Genomic DNA, 26,202 nt, shown 5'->3' on the forward strand with positions numbered 1-26,202 from the left:
GAGCGGCTGTGATTAAGATACTGCATTAGGACACATGAACTCTTAACCTCTACTACGAACTCTGAGAAGTTTTGGGCAAACCATAATTTCTTTCATTGTGGTTTTTACTTCTGCAAAACAGGGACAGTGATACTTTTCTGCTTTAATTTGTGAGGATAATATTCGCGAGGTGTTCACTTACTGTGGTGAAGGTCAGAGAAATATTCAATTACTAAACAAGGTTATTTTGACACAGTTAAGAAACCATGAAAACCTGGAAAGGGGGAAGAGATACATGGTAGTAAAATAAAAACATTAGCTTTACTCATAAAAGGTGTTATACATCACATTTGGGAAGCTTCTGAGCTGCCAACTGGAAAATAAGTTCCACATTAACAGTCACTTAGGCAATTAGCATTTTAATATTAAACTTGTAGACTATTCTCAGCAAGAATAGTTCAATAAGAATTTTATACTTGAATATGTTTTAGAAAGAACAGGAGCTTGCAATGGCTAACCTAAATAAATTTTAAGTCAGTCTAGTTGAAGATTCGTACCAATTCAGCTACACATATTTAGACAGATTTAGCACTCACTTCAGTTAGAGTCACACAACAATTTATTGACATAAGCTGTCTGGATTTAAGTAAACAAATAGCAATCAAACCCCATGTGTCTGTATCCATTTAACTGATCGATATCAAATAGGTTTATTTAAACTACTACTGCACGCTTTCTACTTTATGCCACAGCAGCCAGCCAGAGCCTGGTTTCTGGTTGCCAGTGTCACTTGAAGAGCTTTGGCACAGTAACACATGAACGTGTCAATAAGGCAGGTGACTAGTGCAGCCAGTTGACATTCTATCACTTGTATGCACAGCTGCTCATGTACCGCAAGCACACAGATGTGTAACGGAGATAAAATATCAGCAGGTTTTCATATCTTTTTAACCAGTATATAATATTCATGTGCTGATAACTAATCATGTCTGCATAAACAATTGCGTTATGGGAAATTAATGAGTGTTACAAACAGCCTTCATTTACACCACTTATGTCATAAATTTTACCCTTTTATTTCTTACTACAGTAGTTTCACAGTATTAGTTTTACCTTTATAGATTAAAAAATACTGTATCGCCAGACTGCACCGCATACGGGTGATTTCAAGCAGTTGAAAAAAATTAACTCCCTTATATTCACATAAACTGAAGCTGATCTTAGCGCTTAGAGGAATACTTGTTTAAAGCCTTCTATTGGTGTCTCTTACACCACTGGCTCATTTTCGTTTCTTTTCATGCCTCTGAGAATACTTCTATTTAAAACATAAAAGGAACACTTCCATTTGTTATACTTGCTCTGTTTTTGTTTTCCCCCAAAACCAATGGATTATGAACTCCACATTAGGAACATAAACAACAGTTTGTTAATTTTCAAGATTTGAGAAGTCATTTTCTGCACTCTGTACTTTGAATCAGAAAAGCTAAAATAAATAGATTTAATTGTGCACATTATTGGTTTTCTTTAGTATGATACAGCTGCATCTTAAATATCTGAAGAAATAGTATGATGCCATACATCAAAGCATAGCAAATTTATAACCTCTTAAACGTAACCTCAGAAAATGATTACTAATACTTCTTGCCAAACATCTGAGTGCTGACAGACTGCCCTTCCAAGTTTTCATCTGAAGTTTGCAAGCCAATGGATAAAGTCTAAAATTGCACTTCTGATGTTCCAAAATACTAACAACTGCATCAAGCATGAAAGGCAATGGAAATGCTGAGATCACAGAGCTCATGGTAAATATTTCTTTTAGTCAAAGGCTGACTGTTGGAAGAGAAGGTAAAAAAAACTCCAAACCAACAGATAAAAAGAATCATGGATCAAGAGCTTCAGCTAAAAAGATTCAGTAGATTCATCCCACTTTAGTACTTAACAGAGAACTACACTCTGGTGTCTTTAAGCTATAGATTCCCGTTATATGCACAAAAGGATACAGTTTGGATGCAGATAAAAGACGGCACAGAAGCTTGGTGTGTTGTACTCTACACTTGTGAACACAAAATACCCTCTTTTTCACAGGCAAGTAATAGTGACATACAAATATTTTTACTTGCTCTTTTCCTTGCTGGACCCTTTCCAAAGGTGATTCAAACTGCTAACCCAACAGATAGCAATCCACTTCTTTTTTTCTTTTTTTTTTTTTTTTTTTTTTAAATTTTGTTTGTTTGTTTTGTCTGTCAGGTTAGGTTTCAGTTTAGTGATCTGAATGGTTCCAGTGCAGCATTAAAGATGTGCCAGAGCTGGTGCAAGTGGAGGAGGGAGGAGGAGGATCAGGAGTAAAGATGTAAGACAGTGTTATAGCTGTTGGGTCAACTAGGGCATAATGTATAAATTCATCTTGATTTATGCCTTGAAAGAACATCCTTCTTACTCATGCTCCTCTGTCTATACAAAGACACTAAGACAATGAGGATCCAAATTTGGGGGTAAGTGCTGAAGTTAGAGTGGGAAGAATCAAGACTACAAGCCTTTTTTGTGTGTATGTGTGTTTTGGTTATCCACAGTAAAAGACAGAGGGTCAAAAGTGTAAAGTTCAGCTGACTAAAAAGAGAACACAGACTACAAATAATGATGGAAAAAAAAAACCCCTAGATTTGAAATATCCTTTTAAAAAACCCCCAACAACAACACTGTTTACTAGATGGTTATTAACTGGAGACCCTATTGTTCCTCCAAACAATGTTTTATGCTCTTCTGATGGATCTGGAAAAACAATTAAAAACTCTGTTGGTTATCTTGACAAAACATACAAAATTCCTTAGTCTGAAATCAGCTCAAACATCTGTCTGTGCTAACTGTACTGGCTAGCATGCATTGAGGGGTTTACAAATGGCATCACGATACTGTGTACCCCAGTTCCTCCTGGTAGCTCTGTGAAGGCTCCATTATGAACCCCTAAGAACAAAACCTCAGCATGATCCTGGATACTGGTCCTTCATGACAAAGTCACTGAACTCCCTCTCAAAGAGTGAAGTTTGCATTTATCCACATGAAGAAGATACGAAATTTTACCGTAGCAGTTGATTTACAATGATCTAAATGAGAACCAAGACTTAAAAGTGTCCCACATTCTTTCACTAATTCGGGGGAAAAAAAAAAAAAAAAGAAATAGCAGGTCAAGAAACAAATAAGAATTTGGGCTAAGAATACAGTCCAAAAAAAAAAAAAGATTCGATTTTTCTCCTTCATGGGTGGACTCCACCTTTTAAGAATGTGTATAGTCAAATGACCAATTTTCACTTTAATTTCCCACAGCAAAATATAATAATAATCATCAAATTAGCTGTCTACATAATTTAAAATAATGAACTATTTTATCACATGAATATCTCGTGTCATTTTTTTCCTGTAATAAAAGCGCTCACATAAGAGCCCTCTATAAATTCTTCCAAGATTCATAGTTGAATATTTAACTTTTTCTTCCATAATTAAAATACGTAAAAAGGGAAGTAAGATTAAGTATAAGTTCTTTATTTAATAAGTGTATAAAATGCTATAATTACCTCCAAAGCAAGCATTATGAATCCAGCTGATATCACAAGGAGATAAAAATAAAAAACCCAACCCCTCAAACTCTAACATTTCATTAAAATGTGTTAACTAGTGTCTGAGACCACACAGGCTGGAATACCTTAAGTCAAACCTTGTACTTATTGAAACACGTTGCTGTAAGACAGCATTAACATTGTTTTGGCTTTTTGCTTGTACTTGTAACATACCTAAACTTCATTTTATGGGAACTATGAATATCTTGGGTTTATCTGTTCAAGAATTCTAATGTTTTTACTTGCAAACATGAGGGCAACAAGGTAATTCCTAACAAGACATGACAGTTAAATATGTGCGATGACTAAACAAGACTGATAGCAATCATATAACATGATAGCATGCACAGAACACAGAAACCCATAATTCATATTTTTCAAATTGCATAAATCTGTATTTGCAGATTGCATGTTACTTCTGTTTAAAAACACATACCTTGTCTAAATGAAGCTAAGTCTTTAGTAACCCAAGATTTGAAAATTTGGATTGTTTTTTTCTATTGGCAGAGATAGTTACTGCGAAATTGTGATGTTACTGCATATTTAACTGTTTATTAATATGGCAAAAAAATTCAGCTGAAGACTAACTCACTGTAAACTAAGTTGTCCTATCCTGAACAAAGATTAATTACATGAGATAATTGCCTTTTAGAGAAATTAATAAACTGTAATACTACTGGAAGAGGTCTGCATAAAAAGTAAAAAATGAAAGGCTGGCTGCATTAGGAATAAAAAGGAATAAAAAAAGTTAAATGTACACACGCACGCATACAAAAAAAGCACTACTTGTTATTTTCACATATTTTCCTAACACAACTTCAGTTTATTTTTGTGTTTCTTAGGGTTTTTTTGTGCATTGTACTAGCATTTCATAATTTTCTTCCCCCAAGCATGCAACTTCTAATGTTTCTTTTTTGGTATTTATACCCTTTTCTGCATAGGTGACTTGAAAAAACATTACCGCTATTATGTAAAACAATATGACTAATATGGCTTATTTTTAACATACATTAAAAAATGTCAAAACTGTAATAATTTTGGAAATATTTGCTCCATTTCTTAACATCCAGGGTATGAGGAACATTCAAGATGAAATCTGGTTCAGACGTAAGTATTTGCTTTCTTTTCTCCAAAGCCTGCCTCACTCAGCCTCGCTTGCATTGTTTGCCACAGTCGGAAAATTTTAAGTGAAGAAAAGACACAAAGAACCAAACTGCTGCATATCAGGAACAGCTTGTGAGGGTACTCATCGGGGCAAACATTGTTTGGATGTAACCACGTCACATAGCTCTGAGGTAGAAATTGTACAATTTTCTTGCAAAACATTGTTAAATTTTTCCTTTATCACATTCTACTACTGATTTTCATCAGCTGCAGTGCGTGTTGGTGGACATGACACTACTAAAGCTAGTCACCCAAGGGGTAACTACTTTGAGAGCACAACTACTTGGCAGCAGCACTACTTGGGAGAGAAGGAGTAGGAAGAAGACATTTTGAAATAAATCAATTTGAAATTAGCCTGCCAAGGGCCTATCATATTGGAAATTTAGAAATTTCACTACATGTTCACACAATTAAGTCATGTTTCCTCAGAGTATTTTTCATATCATTAATATAATGATATTACGATGTATCAATACAATGATAAGGTTTACAAAATATCTAGAAATGTTTTAAATGTTTCCTGCTACATCGAGTGGGTCTCATATAAACAAAAAAAATCACCAAAAACCAAAAGGAAAAAGCAACCCCAAATATAACCCAGACTGAACATTAGCTTTTGTCTCAGTCTTGAACTTGAAATTTCAATATATGATGTGGGTACAGACACCAGAAATAAGAGCTATGGAATGTTTACTTCTGATGCACCTACAGATGATTCTGCCAGGTCAATGACACCTGCAGTTCGGGGAAGCATGTTCAATTATTCTCTTCTGTAATTAGACTATTTTAATCTCCATGCATGGAACTTCACAAGCACTACGATCACAAAAACTGTTCTAGGAGGCAATTGCACCAGACAAACATGCAGCACAATTCAGCATAGAAACTAAACAACTCAAGCACTTGTTTTCTTTTTACTTTTAAGGTGATTGTTTCACATTTGAGATCTGCACTCAGGGAACAGAATTAGCACAGTTTTCACTTAAGTTGAGCCTCACTTAGACTCAGCTGTCAGTGAAATTGGTTTGGTATGTTCTAACAAAAAATGGTTTTGTAAATGGTCAGCAGAGACAAACTGGTTGGGACCAGACATGGGTTTTGGTTTACTGTTCTAAGAAAGGAATTTGAGGAAAGAGCAAGGAAAGGAGATGGAGGAGGTACATGGACAGTCAGTTTTCTATTGAAATAATGGTATTAGAATGAGTGATAATGCAATCTCAGGATAATTTAGGGGAGTTGGAGATTCCTTGAGAGGAATCTCCCCTTCTTCTCTCTTCCCAGTCAGAGAATTGAAAGGATATTTTCAGAGAACTATTGATATAATGACTCTATGATGATCCTTCTGAACAGGTAACTGGCTATTTAGGTCCTGTCACTGCATATATATAACGTGTTGTTTTTCCTCACATTTAAAATTTTTAACTCATTAATGTTGGGTATTCTCTGCAAATCCTTGCCAAATCATTCAGCAGCTCTGAGAGATCTGGTCATGGTCAGCTTTTGATTTCATATCATCAGTATTCTGTAGCTTCAGCAAACTTTCCATATTACTGTTCACCCTTTTTCAGATCATGTGTGTATGAGACTCGTTTGGTAAACTTATTTCTATCCTTCGTTTCAGACATTTAATCTGCAAAAAGATTTTCTCTCATACTCCACGACATGTTAGTCTCTTGAGATAGTTTAGACAGAAATCTTGAAAAAGGCCTTGTAGCAATCCCCATATAGAGCATATATGTCTAAAAGGCAAGATTTTGCATACTTTTAGATTTAAGAGTGTACTCCAGTAGCACCCTGACTCCTTGCTTTAATGAATCTCAGGTTAAGTAAATAAAGAAGTACTCTGGTTCTTGTCTGGATGAAACCTGTGTGACTACCGTCCTGTTTCCTCTCCCCAAATCCTATTTTGGAGTTGAAAAGAAACTCAGATGTGCACACTGGAAATAAATTGCCCAACGGTTTGTCCAGGTTTTTTGTCTTGGTGATGGTGGAGCAGGAATTGATCCTGGGGCCCACCATGGCACACGCAGGCCTTGCAGATTATGTATATTAATTTCATGGCTTTTATCTAAATATTTGTTAAATGCTTGCAAATGCCAAGCACTTTGCAAGGCATGTCTGTTGTGTGCATAAGAAAAGAAAGGACAGTGAGAGCAAGTCATTAGAGAGAATTTAGCAACTGAGAGCACAACTGAGAGCCTCCTGAGTGCCTGACAGACACCAGCACTTGTGTTTCTGAAAATGACACAGGCAAAAAAACCCCAACAAATCAAACTAAAGTAAACTGTTTTTTTCCCCCGTGGTTTAAGGCTGAGGAGAGAAAAAACATACTTATGGTAGTAATGCTAAAACAGGAAGATTACCTCACGGTGATTTAGAAGTTTCTCCAAATCTGCTGCCATTTGATTCTTGACCCGCAGCAAAGCTGTCTTTTCTTTCTTTAAAAGACTGGTAGAAAGAGGATAGGAAATACAGTAATAGCAACAGATAATCTCTTTTAATCTTGTATTCTGGCTGAAACACGAATTTTCTAAAGCTAAATACTGGCGACAATGAAAATCTGCTCAAACAATTGTATCGAATGATTCTTCTCTATGTTCAAGCATTGCAATTTTTATAGAGGGGCCTGAACATACCGATATATAAAAAAAAAATCTATTTTAGTCAAACAGAACTACTATTGAAAATCTTCATAAAATATGTGGGGTTTATTTGTTCGGTTTTTATTCTCTGAAGGGTAATTGAAATTATCAGAATCTTCTATTATTATGCCTTGGTTTCTTCTAGGCAAAATGAGATCATTTTATAAGCAAAGGTTCCTTATATCTACACTTCTACATCAAAATGCAGATTTCTTTGTTGCATACATCACTAGTAGCAGAAAACACTGTTCTCTCAGTATCATCTCTTTTTGTACGACTGTGTTTAGAATTTTGAAAATAACTAATACAAAGAAGAACAACATCCAGCTCTCCTTTTTAGCTGTGTAGTTTCTGCAGAAACTGTAAATTTAGTTTTGCTGTTTTTTATTTTATATTCCAGGGCAATGCATGGGATTAAGTTTGTCCTGTGAACCAAGTATGAAAACTGTCTTAGCATGAAGGCATGCTTTTATAGCACAATGTCAAGTTTAATTTTAATTGTTCTTTGTTTTCTTAGTTATAGAATATGAACCTCTGAAATGTTTAGCATACACATTCTGATTCCATGCAGCAATTCTAATATAATTAAACGTATTTTCATATTTAGCCCCAACATCAGTTTCCAACAATAAACTTCAGACTAATGCATGCATAATGCCAGTATATAATCTAGTTTGTTGAAACAGTCACAGCAATTTTCTTGGAAGACCAATGTTATATTTGCCATTAGCATGACTTATCTAAATAGGATGTACAATATCAATTATAATAGATCAACAACTATGCAAAAAACAATTCCGCGTATGGAGTTCAAATATGCAATACTGAATACAGGACAGGAGTTCAAAAGCAAATGTATTAAAATTTTATAAATTGAATGGAGCAAACACAAATTATTTCATATTCCCAGTATTTAATCCAGAAATGATCAACAAAATAAATCAAACTTTTCTTTAATTGGCTGTGTATCATCCACTTGTTTCAAATAAGCAACATCATCCTTTGCCCCAGAGATTTTCTGGCAGTTCCTGCAAGCTCCGTACTGTAAATTATGACTGTCAATTCCTTCTAGGCATTCATTAATTTTCAGAAAAATTGTATGCTTTGGCTAAATTGCTTAGTTGTCTGAGTTATTTAAAAGGAAAATATTAACATTTATGAAAAACTACAAAGATATTTTTATATTTTCAAGAGCTTTACTTTCTATGATATTTTTAATCATGATGAAATTGTTGTACTTTTTTTTTCCTGGGTTCATGTGTTTTAACTTACTGATATGTCAGTTTTTCTTGGATTTCTGTACTTCCTAACAACATAAACCAATCCTTTTAGAGAATGACTCACAAACTTATTACAGAAGCAATAATAAAAGTTCCTTTATGCCTTAAATAGTGCACTAAATAAGCATAAACATCAGTGTTCATGACTAAACCAGACATTCATGTTCAAGGTTCAATTTAATCTACAGAACAGAACCTATTATACTAGTTATATCTTCTGAAACAATATGTCATGACTGATCCATGCTGAGCAAGTCTAATTTTCTTCATTTATGGTCAAATATAGGAATTAGATTGCTACATCATTCAGTAGCACTTGATGTGTTTTCTGCCATACATATGAATACAGAACTACTGAAGCATGTTTAGACTTCAGATTTAGCAGTTTTGCAATAGTTGTGCTTTTTCATCATTGCGGATAGAAGGAAATAATTCATCTACTTCAGAAAGAATAGTGCAAAAGAGACATATATACATTTAACAGAGCGAGAAAGCAGTTACCAAACACAATGATAACAAATTCACACCTGTAATGACCAAGTAAAGCAGAAATATCTTCAGAAGTTCAATTCTGGGAAGAAGACTGACCATTTCAGTCCATTAATGAAAATGTTCTGAACGGGCATGTTGGATATCAGCAGTCAAGGAAGTTTTTGAGCTTTAAACTACCCTCCACTTCCATCAAACACTAGTTTAACCTAATCCACTTTTAATTGGCAGGGTAACAAACGGGAGAGCAGCCTTACAGTTTGTTTCAGCTCACCTGAATGAAAACTGTTGCTGAAACAACATCTTTCCCTGAACACATTCTGGTAACCTGCTCTTTGTGCTGGTACTAGAAAATTTGTGACCACATAAGTAGGTCACTTCACTGACCTGGATGGAAGCGGGATTCTTTTTAAAGGTTATTTTTTCATGTGGATCACCAAAACAAGTTGATTTACCATGTACGGTGGAAACCCACAGCTGAAGGTAAGGATGAGACTGCTTCATTTGGTGACAGAAAGCCTTAACTGCCTTACTGTGCTTCTGAAACCACAATCTAGGAGTCCAGACAAACCAGCTTCTCACACCCGAGCTCAAGGTTTATAACTTTCATCTGAAGAGAAGGGATCTCCTTGACCATCTTTAACCATACTTTTAAGTTTTCATGATCTAGAGATGTATTAAAGTACTAGAGTACTAAACATTAAAAGAAATCTTCCAATGACTTGTTCCAGGATGAAAACATGTGAACACCCAGGAGAAACGGACTGTGTTGAAATGATCTAAAACGCCTGGAGTTATTTAAGAGCACAAACGGCTATTTTCACACTGCAGGACAAATGTTGCTCCACAGTCCTGGTCACTGATTGCTCTATTCTGAGCATGGAGAAGGTGCCCGTTGCGGTGCACCATGTAACTGTGGCCCCAGAAATCCAGGTTGGAGAATGAACTGAAAAGCGGCGTGGCTCCTGCTTTTTTCTGTGTGCCTGGGTTTCCAGAAGAAACCAAAATGTCTGGGAGGAGATTCAGTTTCATTCCATCATGCTTTCAAAACCTAGCCAGGTATGAATCCAGGTACCAGGAATGCAGGACTTACCATGGAATACACTTGTCATATACATTCCCATTGCTCACAGCAACCACCGGCTTGTTCTGTTTCGCTTTACTCAAGATCTCAAGCCAAGGTAGCTTGGATATTGTAAATAAGACATTTATAGGTGACCTGATTTTTCTGGGGAGTGGAAACTAACATTTCCTAGTCTCAGACTTTGAAAGCTTTATGAATTTGGGTAATTAAGCCATCTTTTAAATCTCTGGTCTAAATATACTAGGTACTATCCTGTTCAGAAGCTTGTATTATTAGATACTCTGGATAATACGCTTATGCTGGACATACTAAATAAACATGGTTTTATATATTTATATTACTGGTTTTTATTATTACTTCTGTTCAGTTTGAAAAAAGTAGGTTTCTTTTTCGGTGAACTGTGTACCACAAATACTACAAGAAATAAGGATTGTGCCTCTCTACTTCATGTTACGGCGTGATGAAGTTGAAAACTGAAGTCCAATCTTCTGCTAATTTTTGCATTTTATGTTCTTATACGAATGTTACCATCAAAAAAATCAAACACAGAAATAGTTTATGTGAAGGTTTTGTACTGAATATATAATATATATAAAATATAAACTGAATATATCATATAGGCGTACGGTGCAGCTATCCTTTCTCTGCAAACTACAGATGAATAGCTCAGAGCAGAGCAGAGAGCTAATTTTTGAAGTCTAAGTCAAATTTTCTTTTTAAGTCATGTAGTTATAGAGAGAGGTACAAAAAATTCTGCAAATAAAAGTTATTTAGAAGAGAAAATACATTAAAAAATTGCGATTTCACATTGTGTGGTTAAATAACCACAGATCAGATTTTTAAAGGCATTCAAGAGAATGCTTAGTGATTTTAATTGGACTGATTCAGGTAGCTTAAAACCTCATGTGTGTAGTGTCCAAATTAAAAAGAAATTACTTTTTTAAATAGTAAAAAGAGAAAAAAAACACACCGAAAAACCCCCAACTTTTAAAAAGTTGTAATACACTTCAGAAAATGTTCATTTGTAGGAAAAAATATGTTTCTACAGATCTTGTTTGGAGCATTTCTCTGGTAAACTGCAGTAGCATTGGAACAGATGATGCATATCTCACAGAACGCTAATGTTCTCATAAAAACCTCATGAGAAAACCTCAGTTAACACTGTATGCTGAGCTTTATAATGTTTGGATGGCAATTAGAGAACCCAAAATGTTTAGGTAAGGAACATTTCAGTACATAGCTTCTTAGTGAGCAAAATCCTTGTACTGCTTCTAGATTTGCCACACAGTTAGGCTTTTGAGGAGTGCTTTTGGGTAAGGGAACCACTTTTAAAACCAGCCATTGGTACTGAGAAATTTGAGTAACTGCATTTAAAATAAATACCTTCTCTTTATGAATGAAGTCTTGTCTAATGTCTCCAGTTATTTATAAACCTAGATGTTTTTAGCAAAAAATTATGTACTAAAACTACAATTACTTCACTACACACATAAGAATGAAATTCAGAGATTTGTTTTCCTACAGCATGACATAGTCATAAGGCATTTCTTTTCAAAAGGAGTGCTAAATGTGATGTTTTAATTTCTGGTTAAAGAACTGTATGCTAGAGAGATTTCTTTATAGCAGGAAGGAGTCATCCTCATCCCCTGCTCTTATTAACCATCGCTATTTGCTTTTATTAACAAGAGTGCTATGTGGACTAACATAAATAAGAGGTTACTTAACAGCATATTTTGAGATATGTGGACCACCTATAAATTCACCCCGCAGATGCTCTGTCACTCAAGTCCGAAGGTTTTGTGTAGGAAGCGTATCTGCAGGTGCATGGCTCAGTGCACAAGTACACGTGGTGTTCTGCTCCCAGGGCCACCTTGGGTCTCTCCATGGCCAAGTGCCAGCACAGCCCATGGCCTGCCTGGGTTCTAAGGGGATGGGAAGGAGAGTGGTAGTGGACATCCCTAAACAACCTCTCTTTTTGTGTTTGAGTGATAACACAATTGTGCCTTCACACTTGAACCTAAGCAGTAATGTCACACACCTGTAATAACCTGGAGATGGGTCCCAAAGTCATTGATGCAAATAACTAACAGCAATGACAGCTGCTCAGCTAAGCATCTACCCCAACCACAATGGCTGTTGCAGTTCTTAGTGAAGGTATGGCTGAAGATCCACAGAGCTGGGTGAAAGGCACACTTCTCAGAAAGCCACCAAAGCATCTCCAGCTCTGGTGGAATACACTACTTTAAGGCCTTGATTAGTCTGGTATCTACTTTGACTATTCGTCTCCTTTCAAGGAGAGGTTGGATGGAGCTTTAAGTAACCTGATCTAGTGGAAGATGTCCTTACCCATGGCAGGGGGCATGGAGCTAGATGACCTTTAAAGGTCTCTTCCAAGCCAAACCATTCTGTGATTCTATGATTCGGTTTGACAGCTATTGACATAAGCAACCTTGAGTACTATTTGAATAGTCCTTCCAAGCAAGGAAGACATTTTGATACAAACAGCCTGAAAGACGGCCTTAGCTCCAGAGCAGGGGCGTCAAACTCATTTTCACTGGGGGCCACATCAGCCTCTCCATTGCCTTCCAAGGGCCGAATGTCATTTTAGGACTGTATAAATCTAGGAGTATTTACATTTATAGAGTCCTAAAATGACATTCGGCCTTTGGAAGGCAATCGAGCGGCTGATGTGACCCCCAGTGAAAATGAGTTTGACACCCCTGCTCTAGAGGTGTGATGGTTAAGGATGAAGGCATAAGCTGCTCTGGTTAGAGTGAATTTTAAGACCGCGTTGGAAGGAAACATATAGGTCTGTAGGACTTCTCAAGAGTATTATATCAAAATGATCTGCCTGAATCTGTCCCACTCCTCTTGTGGAAGTAACTGCCGTCAGAAATGACACTCACAGAATGTCACAGTGTGGGGAATTCTGAACACGTCTGTTGCCTGTCAAGGGACTGCATTATAAGTGACTTTAGGTCATTTTGCAAAAAATCGGTAGAAATATGGCACAAGAACACCCACAGCCCTAACTAAGGAGGTTGCTGTCATAGACAGCCTTCCTCACAGTTGCCTTCCTCTTGTGATGATTTCATCAAGACTATTTCATCAAGTCTATTTCATCACAGAGTCAAAACCACATCCAACGGCAACCAACAGCCTTCTCAATAGACAAGGAAATACACAGCACTGCAGGTTGCTGCAAAATATTTATAAGGTTGCAAGAAAGTACTGACTCATCATCCTGGGAAATCTGCTGGAACTTAACCACCCAAGGAGCATGTTCTAAAAAGATTACTGGCCGTCATCACTGTGCATAGAAGCCAATTAAGTCTAAAAAATTAAATTCACTTGCAAATTAGTCCTTGCTGATCCCTCCACACTCAAGTTAAATGAGAGGTGATAGAAAACACTGGCACTGATAACACAGGTGTGACTGCTCTGCTTAGGGAATCCATGATTTACATAATGCAGAACCATCTCTCTTGATGAGCAGATAAGATAAAAACATAAGGCAAAAAGAACACTTCTGAATCATAGATTCTGCACACTAAACATGAAGGAAGGCAAAGCATGATCAAGCATAGGGTAGCTGTGAGGATAAAACGAAGTATTCAGTCTTGATTGGGAGGGTGCAGGCATATCAACACTATGTTAATTTGTTTACAATCTGGTACTCAAATATGAAATTTTTTTAATAATATTTTGAATAGTATTTTTAAATAGTATTTTTGAATAGTATTTTTAAAGGTCTGTCTGAAAACAAGAAATTGAACATTATTTTTCCATTAGCTGGTACTTGTGAAATTGATTTTTAGAAATAAAACTAATGCATGTATTGGATGTAAAATTAAAAAAATTATAATATGCTTTGTGTAACTGTAGTATAAATTAAACCTCAAAGAGGCTACTACTGCAGAACTGCAGTATTAACTATTAATTATAGGTAATGGTTGAAAAAAAATTTCCTTTTGAAATATCTTTACAAATATTAACTTTTTCCCTCAGAGCTAAGATACAGAGAAACCAGGCTTCATAAGCCATGTTTAGTGTTTTCACTATCACTTTTCTAATAGCATCAACATCATCTGCAGAATTTAGGGCCCTCCTTGAGGAGCATTAATTCTCTGAACTCATCCTCTCAAAAATATTCCACACGCAAACCAACAAAATACCATTTAATAAACTGAGAAAGAAGGATAGGAATAGTGGTCTAAATCTTTTGATCCAGAAGAGCTTCACTCAGTATATATTTGGTAGGGATTATCACTAATTTACTTAAATCCCATTCTGATTCAGTTCTGGAATAGCTGGGAGCTAGACTGGTCCACAAAGTAATCTGAAATCACCTAAAGGATATTTTAATTTAAAACTGGCATCAGCAGATTCCAAAAGGCTATCCTCATGACAAAAGACTGCAGGAATGTAATGGTTCTCTGGTGAGAAATCCTGTCCCCTAACGTTCCTCTCACTTATGGGAAAGCAAAGGAGCAACATTATCAATTTTATACTAGCTTATATTTTCTCCTGTGCCCCAGGGAATATCAGCTAACAGTTTAGGACGTTTGATTTGAATGTGGAGTTATGAATAGCAAAATTAGGGACTAGTGATATGTACCAGAAGCCCTAAGACATTAGAATTTCACTGGCCTATGAAACCACGGCAAAGTTGAGGCAAACTTGTGATAGTTGAATGATGAGTATTTTTAGTATACAAGGAATGTTGGAAACTACAGGAAAAAAACTTCTTACCAAAACATTTGATGTGCAAAGTAGGTGTTACTTTTTTGCGACGAAACCATTAAGGATAAAAATATTTTTTTGTTAGACCACACTTTTATTTACAGAAACACGGACTAGTGGTGAGCACACCCCAGCTCACCACAGGACAGTACTGCTGGTATGTTTACCATGAATGCTCGCACTGTGGTGCGGATCCATTTTCTTCCTTAACCTCAGGCACTTTAAAGATGCCAAAAATTCCCTTTATATTTAATGGAGAGTAACAGGCATCTCTAGCAAATGACTCACTCCATCCAAAATCTGAATTGCTTTTTGGAGATGCCACTTCCTCTGTGAACTACTAAGGAAAGCTGATGTGACTAAGTTCCTAATTTAGGTGCCTTAATTTGTAGGCTAAATTTAGGAAGAATATCTGGGCATACAGATTATTTGTAATGAGCCATAAAAACTCAAGAGGATCAATGCTAATAATGCGTTTAAAAGTATTACATATTTTAAAGGCATGAAACATACACTTTCAGAAATGACCTCACCTATTATATTTACTCCCCTTTTTTCTAGCTCTTCAGAGACTTTCGAACTGCTATGTGAATAATGAAAGATGTTTTTGTGTTCCCGTAATCTGAAAATTTAATTTGCTAGTGATCAATTCTTTGATGATTTTTTTCACAATTGGCAAGTAAGATCCTGCATATATAGAGAACATTGTGATTTTTTTGTGTCCTGGAAAAATTTGTAATATATTATTTATAATACAATTTAGAAGTTTCTCTTATATCAAGTCCAGGAAAATATTAAAAGCACTTGATTCTCGAATAAAAAAAATATCTATTCTTACTGAATCAAAGTTCAGCCCAGTGAAAGATATCTTGTCAGGAAGTATGAAAGAATATTTTAGTTTATTTATAAATGTATTGATTTATGTATTTATTTACCTAGATAATAAGCATTTTTAGGTATTCCTCAAGGCATAACAAATACTATCCCAAACCACCAAAACACTCTGAATAGATACATATCTAACAGAGTATGCAGCATAAAGTATTTAGCTATGCTGAGTCCTAATTTTTCTATTTTCATTGCTTCAGCAGCTTTGTCAGAAAAAACCTGTATTTTTCATATAATTGCTTCATAATACAATCACATTAATGTGTCATAATTGTTAACCGTATGCGCTTCCTAAACCAAGATACCACATAAACGCTTAATAGTTAAAATGCTAATTCTTCTGTAGTGCAGTGGGACGCAGCTATTGACTTCCCTGAAAATCAAGGGTTATAACAGTTCACTTGGCAACCACATGTTAAACATAGTCTATAAAGCTACATGACAGTGGCAAATTGCTCAGTGGTCAGAGAATTCTGACAGCTGGATATAACAGCAAATCAGAGTCTCCACTAGAGGAAGTCTGCTCAAGTTAAGCCCAAAATACCCTTTGCTGGTGGACTAGTCTATTATTTTTCTCTGACTTTATTTCTTTATTTTTACTTTGGTACATCTGGTGTGTCATTCTTTCCCATCGCTCTTCTGAACATCCCTCTACTTCATGAGAGCTCTTCTCAACTCCAAACTCACTTTAAACTTGACTGATGTTGCTGCCTTTCCAAACCTTGAGTGACTTTTTTGACAGTATGTGAGAAATCACAGATGCCAGAGTTCCAGCATAAAGACTGGACTTAATCAATGAGGGAGTGTCAACATCTCCTACTTCATGGCCAATAACATAATTGTTTTCTAATGATAAACACATAAGTGATTTTACTTTCAATTTAAAATAAAGAAACAGTGATTTTAATTACCTGACATCTTTTTCAAGTTGTGTAATGTGTTCCTTCTGTAGACTTATTTGAGAATCTCTCTGTTGCACAATTTCAATGAGGTATTTGTATGGCTGTTGTACTTGACTCAACAAAGAATTTGCTCTGTCGAGCTGCCAAAAGAAGAATTATTTCTACTATAAACTTTATAATTCATAAAGTACAATTATTTGATTATTAGTAAATTAGTATTGGATATTATTGATTATTACCCATTGCATAATAATATAAAAACCAAACCTGTTATTTCACAAAAAAAAAAAAAAACAAACCACAACTCAAATTACTATCTAGTATATTATTCTCTCATTTTTCTGTTCCAATCATATGATATTTTCACTGCAATCATGCTACCACTCTCTACACTTCCCTAACCTGCATTTTCAAGAGTTTTCATGTAACAGCTTCCGTTGATGAAAAGAATTAGTATAGACAAGGCATCTGTCTGTTCACCTTATTGACCACAAGTGACTTTTTAAAAACAGTATACCATTACAATAGAATTTTCAGTTTGGAAACTTAATCTAAATGAAAACACAGTAATAATGGAAGAAAAGTCCCCTTTCCTCAATCAATTACTGTATATGAGCAGTGAAATCCAAGGGGATGTTTACAAGAGTATTATAAAATAAGTGTCATACTCATAAGTAGGAAACAAACCTTTCTAGCCCTATTCTCTGAACAAATTAGGATCACTAGGTCTAAAAAGCTTGCATGATATGGCTTGCATCTTGAGCAACATAACAAGATAATGCACTAAAATACGTACAGAATTAAGATCACATATCAAGACTTAGCAGTTTCAGCAGCTGGAGTACATATAAGTCAAGAACACTAATAAAATAAAATTTTATTTAAAAAAAATAAATTAATCTTTTATTAAAATTTTTTTTTTTTATTTTATTAAAAAATAAATTAAAATCTTTTAAAAGTTTAGATACAAACAGGTCTAATGGAACGAATTTAATGGAAAATGGTTAAGCTTTCCAATTAGTTTATAAAATTTCTTGATAGATTAAACAATCTACATTTGCCAAATCTGACTCTGGAGACAGCTTTCTTATTTTATGTTGTTCCACAAAAGCAGAGGAAAAAAAACCCAACCCAACCAACCAACCAAACCCTTCCTATACAACTAGCCCATTTAAATAATATTTCGGGACTTTCCTAAAATCAGATTTCCCTCCTATTCACAATTTTCAAAACATGAGAATGTATTTCCTTTTTTATCTGATGCCATTATATTTTTATTGAAGTTTTACTTTTGCCCTCTATACTGTATCAAATGTGCAAAGAACTTATAATGGTTCACATTTATGAAAAAACAGAATATAGACAAAAGTTTGCTTGCTCACCTTACTAAACTTACTTAAAGGGGAGTTAACTCCATGTTTTAAAAAGTGAAATGAGAGACAATAACATTGTACTTCTTCCAATTAATGCAAATCCTTCAGTATTATTTAAATACACTAGTTCCTTCAGGAAACACCTATTCTAGTTCACAGTGAAAATCCAAGTTTATTGTAGAGAAGTAAATAAAAGAGACAACCATCTTCTTGAAGAAACTCGTTATCTTCAATAAATCGATAAGCAATTTAAAAAGCTATTATTTTTTTTAAGAGTACAAGTTATCAAAAAAGATCTCTTTGAGGAAGACAACGGAGAGTCTTCACATGACAAACTGGTAATTTCAAGACATGGAGTAGTTATCTCTAGGATGGTCTAAAAATTGCAGTATAAAACCTTGAGGCTGCCATTATAGGAGAACATTAATCAAACTGATCTTGTTTGGAATCCTGTTCTTGATAGCCTAAGAACTTTCAAAGGATGCTGTCACTACACTGTGAAGCTCCTCATTGTTCTCACTGATAAGAATTAAAGTACTTCAGTGGGACAAGGGAGGTGGTGTAAGCTTGGTTTGATGCTGCTAAGTCATCTGTTAACTTGCTAACTTTACCAGCTAAAAGCATGTTGCTGTTCTGAAGAAAGGCTGTACCTTCCCTCTCCATGGTGGTGCTTTTTTGCTCATTTGATTCCATAAAATTAAAAGAAGCTGTCATTAAACTTTAATCAATTAAGCATTAAATGCATTTAATGGCTCAATTTTACTAATATACACAAATGTATATAAATTAAGCATTATCCTTGAGCAAAAGCACATTTTTTTGTAGGCAACTTTGATTTCTTCTGCCTTAAAGTACAAGATTTACTTAAGTATTTCTGTGTCATTCTTTTAAGAGACAAATCTGAGACCTTGTAATTGGGCATTTATTATTTACCCCTCAATGGACATCTCTATCAAGCTGAAGGATTTCATCATTGATCTATACTCTCTTTCAGAGCAAGATGAAAACCTGCTTTTGGTAAAAGTGTTTCAATCAAGGCATACGAAAAGCACAAATACAATGTTATGATGAATGCTCGAAAAAGCCATTTAGCAGCAAGCCAAATATATCGGCTTAGCAAAATTCTTTATCTAGGGTATTGCTTTTACTATATACTGACTCGGTATGTGATTTTTAAGCCTCCCAAAGACTATATTAGCCTTCTAGACACAAGGGACTGTCTATCCATCAGTTCCGGCACTGTTCTTCAAAACCTCTGCAAAGTGAATTCATTCCAAAATTTAGATTGGGCACTAAATGTAGTAATTGCAGATCACTACTTTGCAGAAGCTATGTATAGCCTTCCTCTTATTGAGAGTAACACACAGCGAGCTGCAGAGGCAATAAACTGATCTATAACGAGCTGAGGATCATTCTTGTAACAGGTCATTAGAATTCCTTTATTCTGTTTGTCCTAGACATTGTCAACAAACCTTCTGTGGTATGAAATAAGTCTCAATACCTTCTTTGACATTGCAGATCACTGCTATACAAAACAACAGAAAGAGGACTTCAAAGGAAAATTGTTTTCTAATGCTGTGTCACAGACCTGAAAACAGATAGGATCCTGCAGTTAAATAAAGTCTGACAAACTATAATGGGACTAACTGAAGCCCAACAAGTTGCTTTCAACATCTGAGCTTTTCCATTTGGTTCCAACTTTCAAGCAGGCACATTATATCAGACTTCCATCAAATGAATGAAATTATGCAGAAGTCAATATTTTGTCCTTGGTAATGCTTAACTTTCCCAGAGGATCAATATGATCCCTTTCTATAAAGCTCTACAGCAATTAGTTGAAGACAGTCTAAAAAATAATCTTAGAAAGAGCATCACTTGTAGTTATTTGAATGTTTTTCTTTTCCTCCCTAAGAAGTTTTTTTTTTAAAGTTGTATCATAAATACTGCAGTGAAATCCCAGTATTTAATCAAAGTTCGAAAGAAAAGTGTGTCCAATCACTTTGGCATCAGCTTTCAATCCATCCTCTTTTAATCTAGATGACTGAGCAAACTGTCAGCCAAAAGCATAATAATTGGCTACCTGAGCATGCTGTAGTCAACAGGATCTCTATTTTGCCCTTAGAAAATATATACATGTATATCTATATTAAACAAAAAAAAAAGGAAAGACGATAGCTTGGAGTAAAAACCTATCCCAGCTTAGGGGATGCAGTAAAGACAGCGAAGAGAAGTTTAAGAATTTTAACTACATAAGGAAAGATAATAGATAGTAATCAGTATAACATACAAAATCCAGAAAATTTACAAGAGGAGCTACAGGCATAAAACTCTTAGAATAAAAAAAATGGGAGTGAATAAATCCTAGAAACAGTACAACCCATTATGGCAGAGATACGGTAAAACTGTATTAATGCTGAAGAAAATACACAAGTTTTCAATAAAATCTTCTGCCCTCTGTTTGAGAAGAAGTCAGATGATCAGTTCGTACAACAAGAGAATGATGAACTATTTTCCAGACCATTAATAACAATTGTAAAGTCTTTGTGCACATATTGAAGGATGGCAAGCAGAATTTCTTCAGTAATTTATAGCAAACTAAATGGTCTAGAATCATTTGCAAAATTAAAAAAAAGAGGAAGAAAGAAATCTGATTAAGTATTCAGACCTGAATGCCAGACATGAGTTTAATAGCAAGCAGGTCTTAAAAGATTTTACTTAACCTTATGAATTTGATGTTAACAGGCTTAGTAGCTGTGGATTAGCTATCTGCAAGACATTAATGTAACTTAGTACTGGATGACATTCCAATTTAAACTATACAATTATATGACAGAAGATCAAGAAAGGGCTACACAACATGTCATGGGAGAATAAAAATGAGGTGAAGATGTTCTAGTGGAATTTTGCAGGAATTGCAACTAAGGTCACTGGTACTGAATCTTTTATCGGTGATCTAGAAGCAAATATAAAACCACTTTGGGTAAGAAGAAATGTATTGAAATGGAAACCAGACAGATTTAAGTAGGAAATAAAGCATAGATTTTAACTATAGTGAAAGAATAGTGATAGAGAAAATTACCAAGGATAACATTGGATTCACAAATCTCTTGAAAGATACGTTCATCAAATACAAATTACTAGGCTATATCTAAGAAGAATTCATAATAAATTGTAGCAATGATTAAAAAAAACTTTACAAAAACTTCACTGTTCATGTATCTTCCAGTGAAATAATATATACAAAATAATATAAAATACATAAAATTAATGTAATTTTAAAATATATAGAAAATGCAAGTATTTGCATTGTAAAGTACATTGGTGTAGTTATACTAAATTATAATTACCATGGCTTTAAAAAAATCAAACTGTTAACCACATTCCTGAAACAGTCAGCCTAGAAATTCTATATGGTGACAATATCTAATAGCAAATCCAGAAGTTCTTTGGTTCCTAAGAGAAACTTAGAAGACAATCTTAAAAATATTTCCAAAAATTAGTTCGCCCTAATTCTGGGAGATTTCAAGCTGAGTTCTGTTTAGTGTTTGTTCTCTGTGTCAATGTAATAAGTCATTTCAAGTATTATATACAGAATTCTAAAATATCATGAAATCAAACTAATTGCAACAAAGTAAAAAAAAAAATTTAGCTGTTTAAAAAAGCAGCTTATGTTAAACATTCCCTAGATTTGTATATTCAAAAGACTCAGGAACTGAACAATGTAGAAAAGGACTTACAGAAATATCTTAAAAAGTGATTTAAGAGAAGAGCTGTGTAAAAAGTAATGAGGTATTCATTGAACAATTAAGTATCAAACAGAACAAACTAGTTTGGCTAGCTGGTCTCCTCTTCAGAAATCAGAACATTGTCTGTCTGGTTTACATTCTTGTTTAGCCTGTAAAGTAATCCCTCTTTTGATCTTCATTTCAAAATATAATATAAACTTCTTTGAAAAAGTTTAACATAGAGTTTTGGCTAATTATGAGGCCATTTTTTGACATCAAATAGATAATAAACACTTTAGAAAATATTTCATTTTATGAACAGCTGTTCTGCAGTGTTTATAGTCTCTACAGATTTGATTTTTTATGTAGCAGTAATTTACCTCTTGTGAAATCTGTGTTACTTGTTCCTTCTGATGTTCCAGATCTTTTACAAGCAACGAGTTTTGCTTTTCTAGCTGCAGTAACCTCCTTGCCAAGTGAACACTGTTCCAGTAAAAAGGAAGATCAAGTTGAGTTTTTTCCAAAATATGCAAAAGAAATTCCCACATTTATACTTCAGAACTTGATTGCCTTAATTTTTCACCAATGCTTAAATACTAATATATAAAGTACATGGTGAAACATGCATAAAGGTCAGTTAGAAGAACAATGAAAATATTACAAAATTTAGCAGCACTGAAATAGCATTCCCACAGTCATGCCATTGTAATATTTTGCAAAGTAATTACCTATAGAATTCTTACAATACTACACAATTGCAGTAACCAGGCCAAAATGTTTAATTGTGACTATTTACTTTTTAGCAACTTTAGGTAACACTCTAAATGGCTTCTCTTTACATAATTTTTTAAAAATGCATATTAATTTATATTTTGTAGTGGAACACTGAAAAATATAGTATTTTATAATTTTCAAAACAGAGGCACCATTGTTTTGTCTGACTTTTAATACGCTAAATAATTAATGTTCTTGTCACTCAAAAATAAACAAACCAAACCAAACAAACTCCTAAGCAGATCCATAAATTAACTTAGAAGAGAAAGGATTACTGAGTTACTTAAACACCTCAGTTAAAAAATTAGATCCTCAAGCTCTTGCATGTTTCTTGTCCAAAGTCAGAAGAGTTTACAATCAATTCAGCAGCATAGTTCCATAGGCAGCAATGCAAAGATTCTGTACGCAATTGCAGAGCATAATTCCAGACATCTAACCTGGTCTTTCAAGCTGTTCTTAATCACCTCGTCCTATTCCATACAGTCTGTAGAGCCTGACTATATTCCACCGCAATGGACTCCTGGATGGTGAACTGAAATGTACTCCAAACTCCATTGACAGTATTGATTAGAATTGAATTGGTTATAATGGGACATTAGACGTCAAGTCTCTGCATTTAACCTATGATTAGATCTCTAAATGTATATATCTGGTAATGAATCCTGCCATCTTTGTAGGATTCAGCAGCTTGGTGGCTTATTATCAAAATTGTATCTAGAGAACTTATCGCTGTTCCCCTCTGTGTTTAGGTACGCTAGTCACCAGTCTGTTTCATGACATGACATGGGAAATGCAGAGCCCTAAAAATGAGAAAGATATACAGAGCTAATATCCCTTTTTAGTGTGCCTTAACCACTGGACTAATGGCTCTCCACAACAATCTATCCTTCCAGTTAAATGTGTGCCATTTTTCAGAAACTTATATATTGAAGAAAGGGAGAAGTCCCTCCAATTTAGTCTTAGCCTCTGGATGTATACCGTCCATAAACTGAAAATGTAAGACTCTAAGTCTCCAAATAATGGTCAGCAAAGTGTTATCAAGTTCTTCTAAGCTCAGAAAGTGTCTTCCAAGCATATCTGAAGTTCTGGTTTATTCATTGTCAGATTCACCATTCGAAGGTGACTTAGCAGAATTATTTTATGTGTAAATAATAACTGACCCTAATAAGGTGGGGGAAAAGTAGGATCTGAGTTGAAACTGAGAAAAGTTCCCAAACTATTGACAGAGGAGGAAGGAACTGAAGTTTTAGGAAATGATGCTATAGTACTCTCAACAGTCTCCTGAAACAGACGTGCAACAGTATTAGGGAGTTCTGCGCCCCCCCGCCTTTTTTTTTCCTTGAATTTTATGCAATATAAAAAGAAATCTTACAAGTAAACAATCCAAAGAGGCTAAAAAACACGAAAGAGCAAACTAAGCCATGCCAAAGTTAGGTACCACATAAAATCTTTATGATATTTGTCAGCAATATGTAACTCAATGCACAACAGGTCTAATCTGATTGACAATCGTATCAACAACACTTTCTTGAAAAACAAATATAAAGGACAGAAGAAGCAATACGTGGCCCATAAATCTTTGTTGCAACATTAATAGACCATCATTTGCCTGTACTTCTCATTAGTAACTTTTGATGTTAAATAATCTTTGTCATGGAGAAGGTGGAGGCTAAGAGGACAAAAGCAACTAAACTAACAGCTATCTGTGACAAAAAATTCACTTCCAGCTCCTGAATAATAGAAATGTACACTGTGAAGCTCTGGTTACACGTTAGCTGTGTTTTTCTACTCTTTTTGTGTGTCTACCAATGATGGTAGAGTTTCTCAGTTTGCTAGAAGAGAGCATGGTCACAATCTACCAATAACACAAACTATGCAGTTGACTTTCCTGCATTTGAGAAAATTGTAGGCACACTCGAAATGCAAGGAATGAGTCTGATTCTGGGAGAACCACCTTCTTAATTGTGGTGTCTCCTCTGCCAGGCTGGAGAGAGGATTCTGGACAAAAAAAAAAAGAAAAAAAATCGCATTGCTCTGACCTAATATTGTGAAGGATGTGGAATCTCTATCCATAGTTAAAATCAAAACTTAGCTGGACAAGCTGTTGAACAACTGGATTTGCTCTGAGCAGGGTGTTGGACCTGATATTAGCTCTGATATTCCTTCCAACCTAAATCATCCCACTGCTCCATTATAAAAATCTGAGGTTATGTTTTCTTTTTATACTACTTATATCTATTTCAAACAACTGCAAAATAAGTTTTGCTGTGGTCACAGTTTAAAAATAGTATAAATAAATCCTCATTCCCTATACTTCACAGTGGGTTGTAGCCTTTATGCTCACAATGAGCCTTTCAAATGTCACTATTATTTCTTAAAGACAGTGCGTAATATAAATTTATTATTTAAAAATTACTGTGATCAAGAAGTAAGTTATTCAGCCTACGCATCATTTTTATCTATTGATCAAACGGTACCAGAGCAAACTGAAGAAATACAACTGGAATCAGATGCTGTATTTGCAAAGATGAAATAGTGATGCTTGGAAATCTTGGCCGCCTTAATTTCCTGACAGATGTGTTTTTGTTACAATTACATACAATCATTTTTAGGGTATTAAAAACTTATTTCCTATTATATAAATGTAAACCATATAACTAGTCCATTTTTACAGATGTTTAGTTTTATACAATTAAAATTAATCTTTATGAACGACAAGGACCTAGAAAAATATGTATATGCTCACTTACATGCATCAACCACACCAACAGGTCCTAGTCTTCATTCTGTTCCTGTATACTTAAGTCATTAAAAAAATTCTTAATGTTAATCAAACTGGCTGGATTCTAAGACAAAACATAATGCACATATCTTTAATTCGAACAAGTAACTTCAGGAGGCACTTTTTTACCTTTGTTTTAGTCGCCTTTTAGCTGTTGTAGGAACATTAGCACCGTACCCATATGAGAAGAGGACCCTTTCAGCTTCAACTTCATTTTCCACTGCAAAAAATTCCAGAAAGGTACTGTTGAAGAACATAATTACAGTGCAAGAACTTACAAACTTCTAAGCAATTCTATTTATAATTATGCACGAATGTTTTTCTACAAGCTGGATTTTCAGTTGGTATAACATTCTGGACTTCAGTAGAACAATTTTGTTCAGAATTAGCATTAATATAGTGCCATACATTAATTTCTCACAACACTGGCAGGCTTTTCACTTTTTATTTTTCTGATTAACATTACGGAATATGAAAGTAAAGGAAAAGAGTTTGGTGTCCTTGAATATTCATATTACTGGTATAGTCACGAAATACACGTTAATAGTGTAAGTTTAGTTCAGTAGTACAGGGTTAGGTTGCTTAGGGTTTTTTTTCTGAAGAATTAATTTTCTGTGCATGCATGAAGTAGTAGACGAAGATAAAATTAGGGAGTGCTTAAGCCAACTGGACATAAACAAGTCCATGGGACCATAAGAGACACATCTGAGGTTGCTGAGGGAGACGACATCACTGTGAGGCTGCTCACTATCTGTGAAAGACTGTG

General features: G+C 34.9%; 1 protein-coding gene across 1 annotated transcript in view; it reads right to left on the minus strand.

Moving 5' to 3' along the window:
* PIBF1 (progesterone immunomodulatory binding factor 1) overlaps positions 1 to 26,202 on the minus strand; it is a 117,553-nt gene that overhangs the window by 15,084 nt on the left and 76,267 nt on the right. Inside the window, exons 13-16 of the mRNA XM_065643125.1 lie at positions 25,566 to 25,656; positions 22,261 to 22,363; positions 16,792 to 16,922; positions 7,118 to 7,202 (exon numbers count right to left, since the gene is read on the minus strand). Coding sequence (XP_065499197.1) covers positions 7,118 to 7,202; positions 16,792 to 16,922; positions 22,261 to 22,363; positions 25,566 to 25,656 — 410 coding nt within the window. The remainder of the gene's footprint in view (positions 1 to 7,117; positions 7,203 to 16,791; positions 16,923 to 22,260; positions 22,364 to 25,565; positions 25,657 to 26,202) is intronic.

The sequence above is a fragment of the Caloenas nicobarica genome, chromosome 1 (assembly GCF_036013445.1).
Source record: "Caloenas nicobarica isolate bCalNic1 chromosome 1, bCalNic1.hap1, whole genome shotgun sequence".
Lineage (NCBI taxonomy): Eukaryota > Metazoa > Chordata > Aves > Columbiformes > Columbidae > Caloenas > Caloenas nicobarica.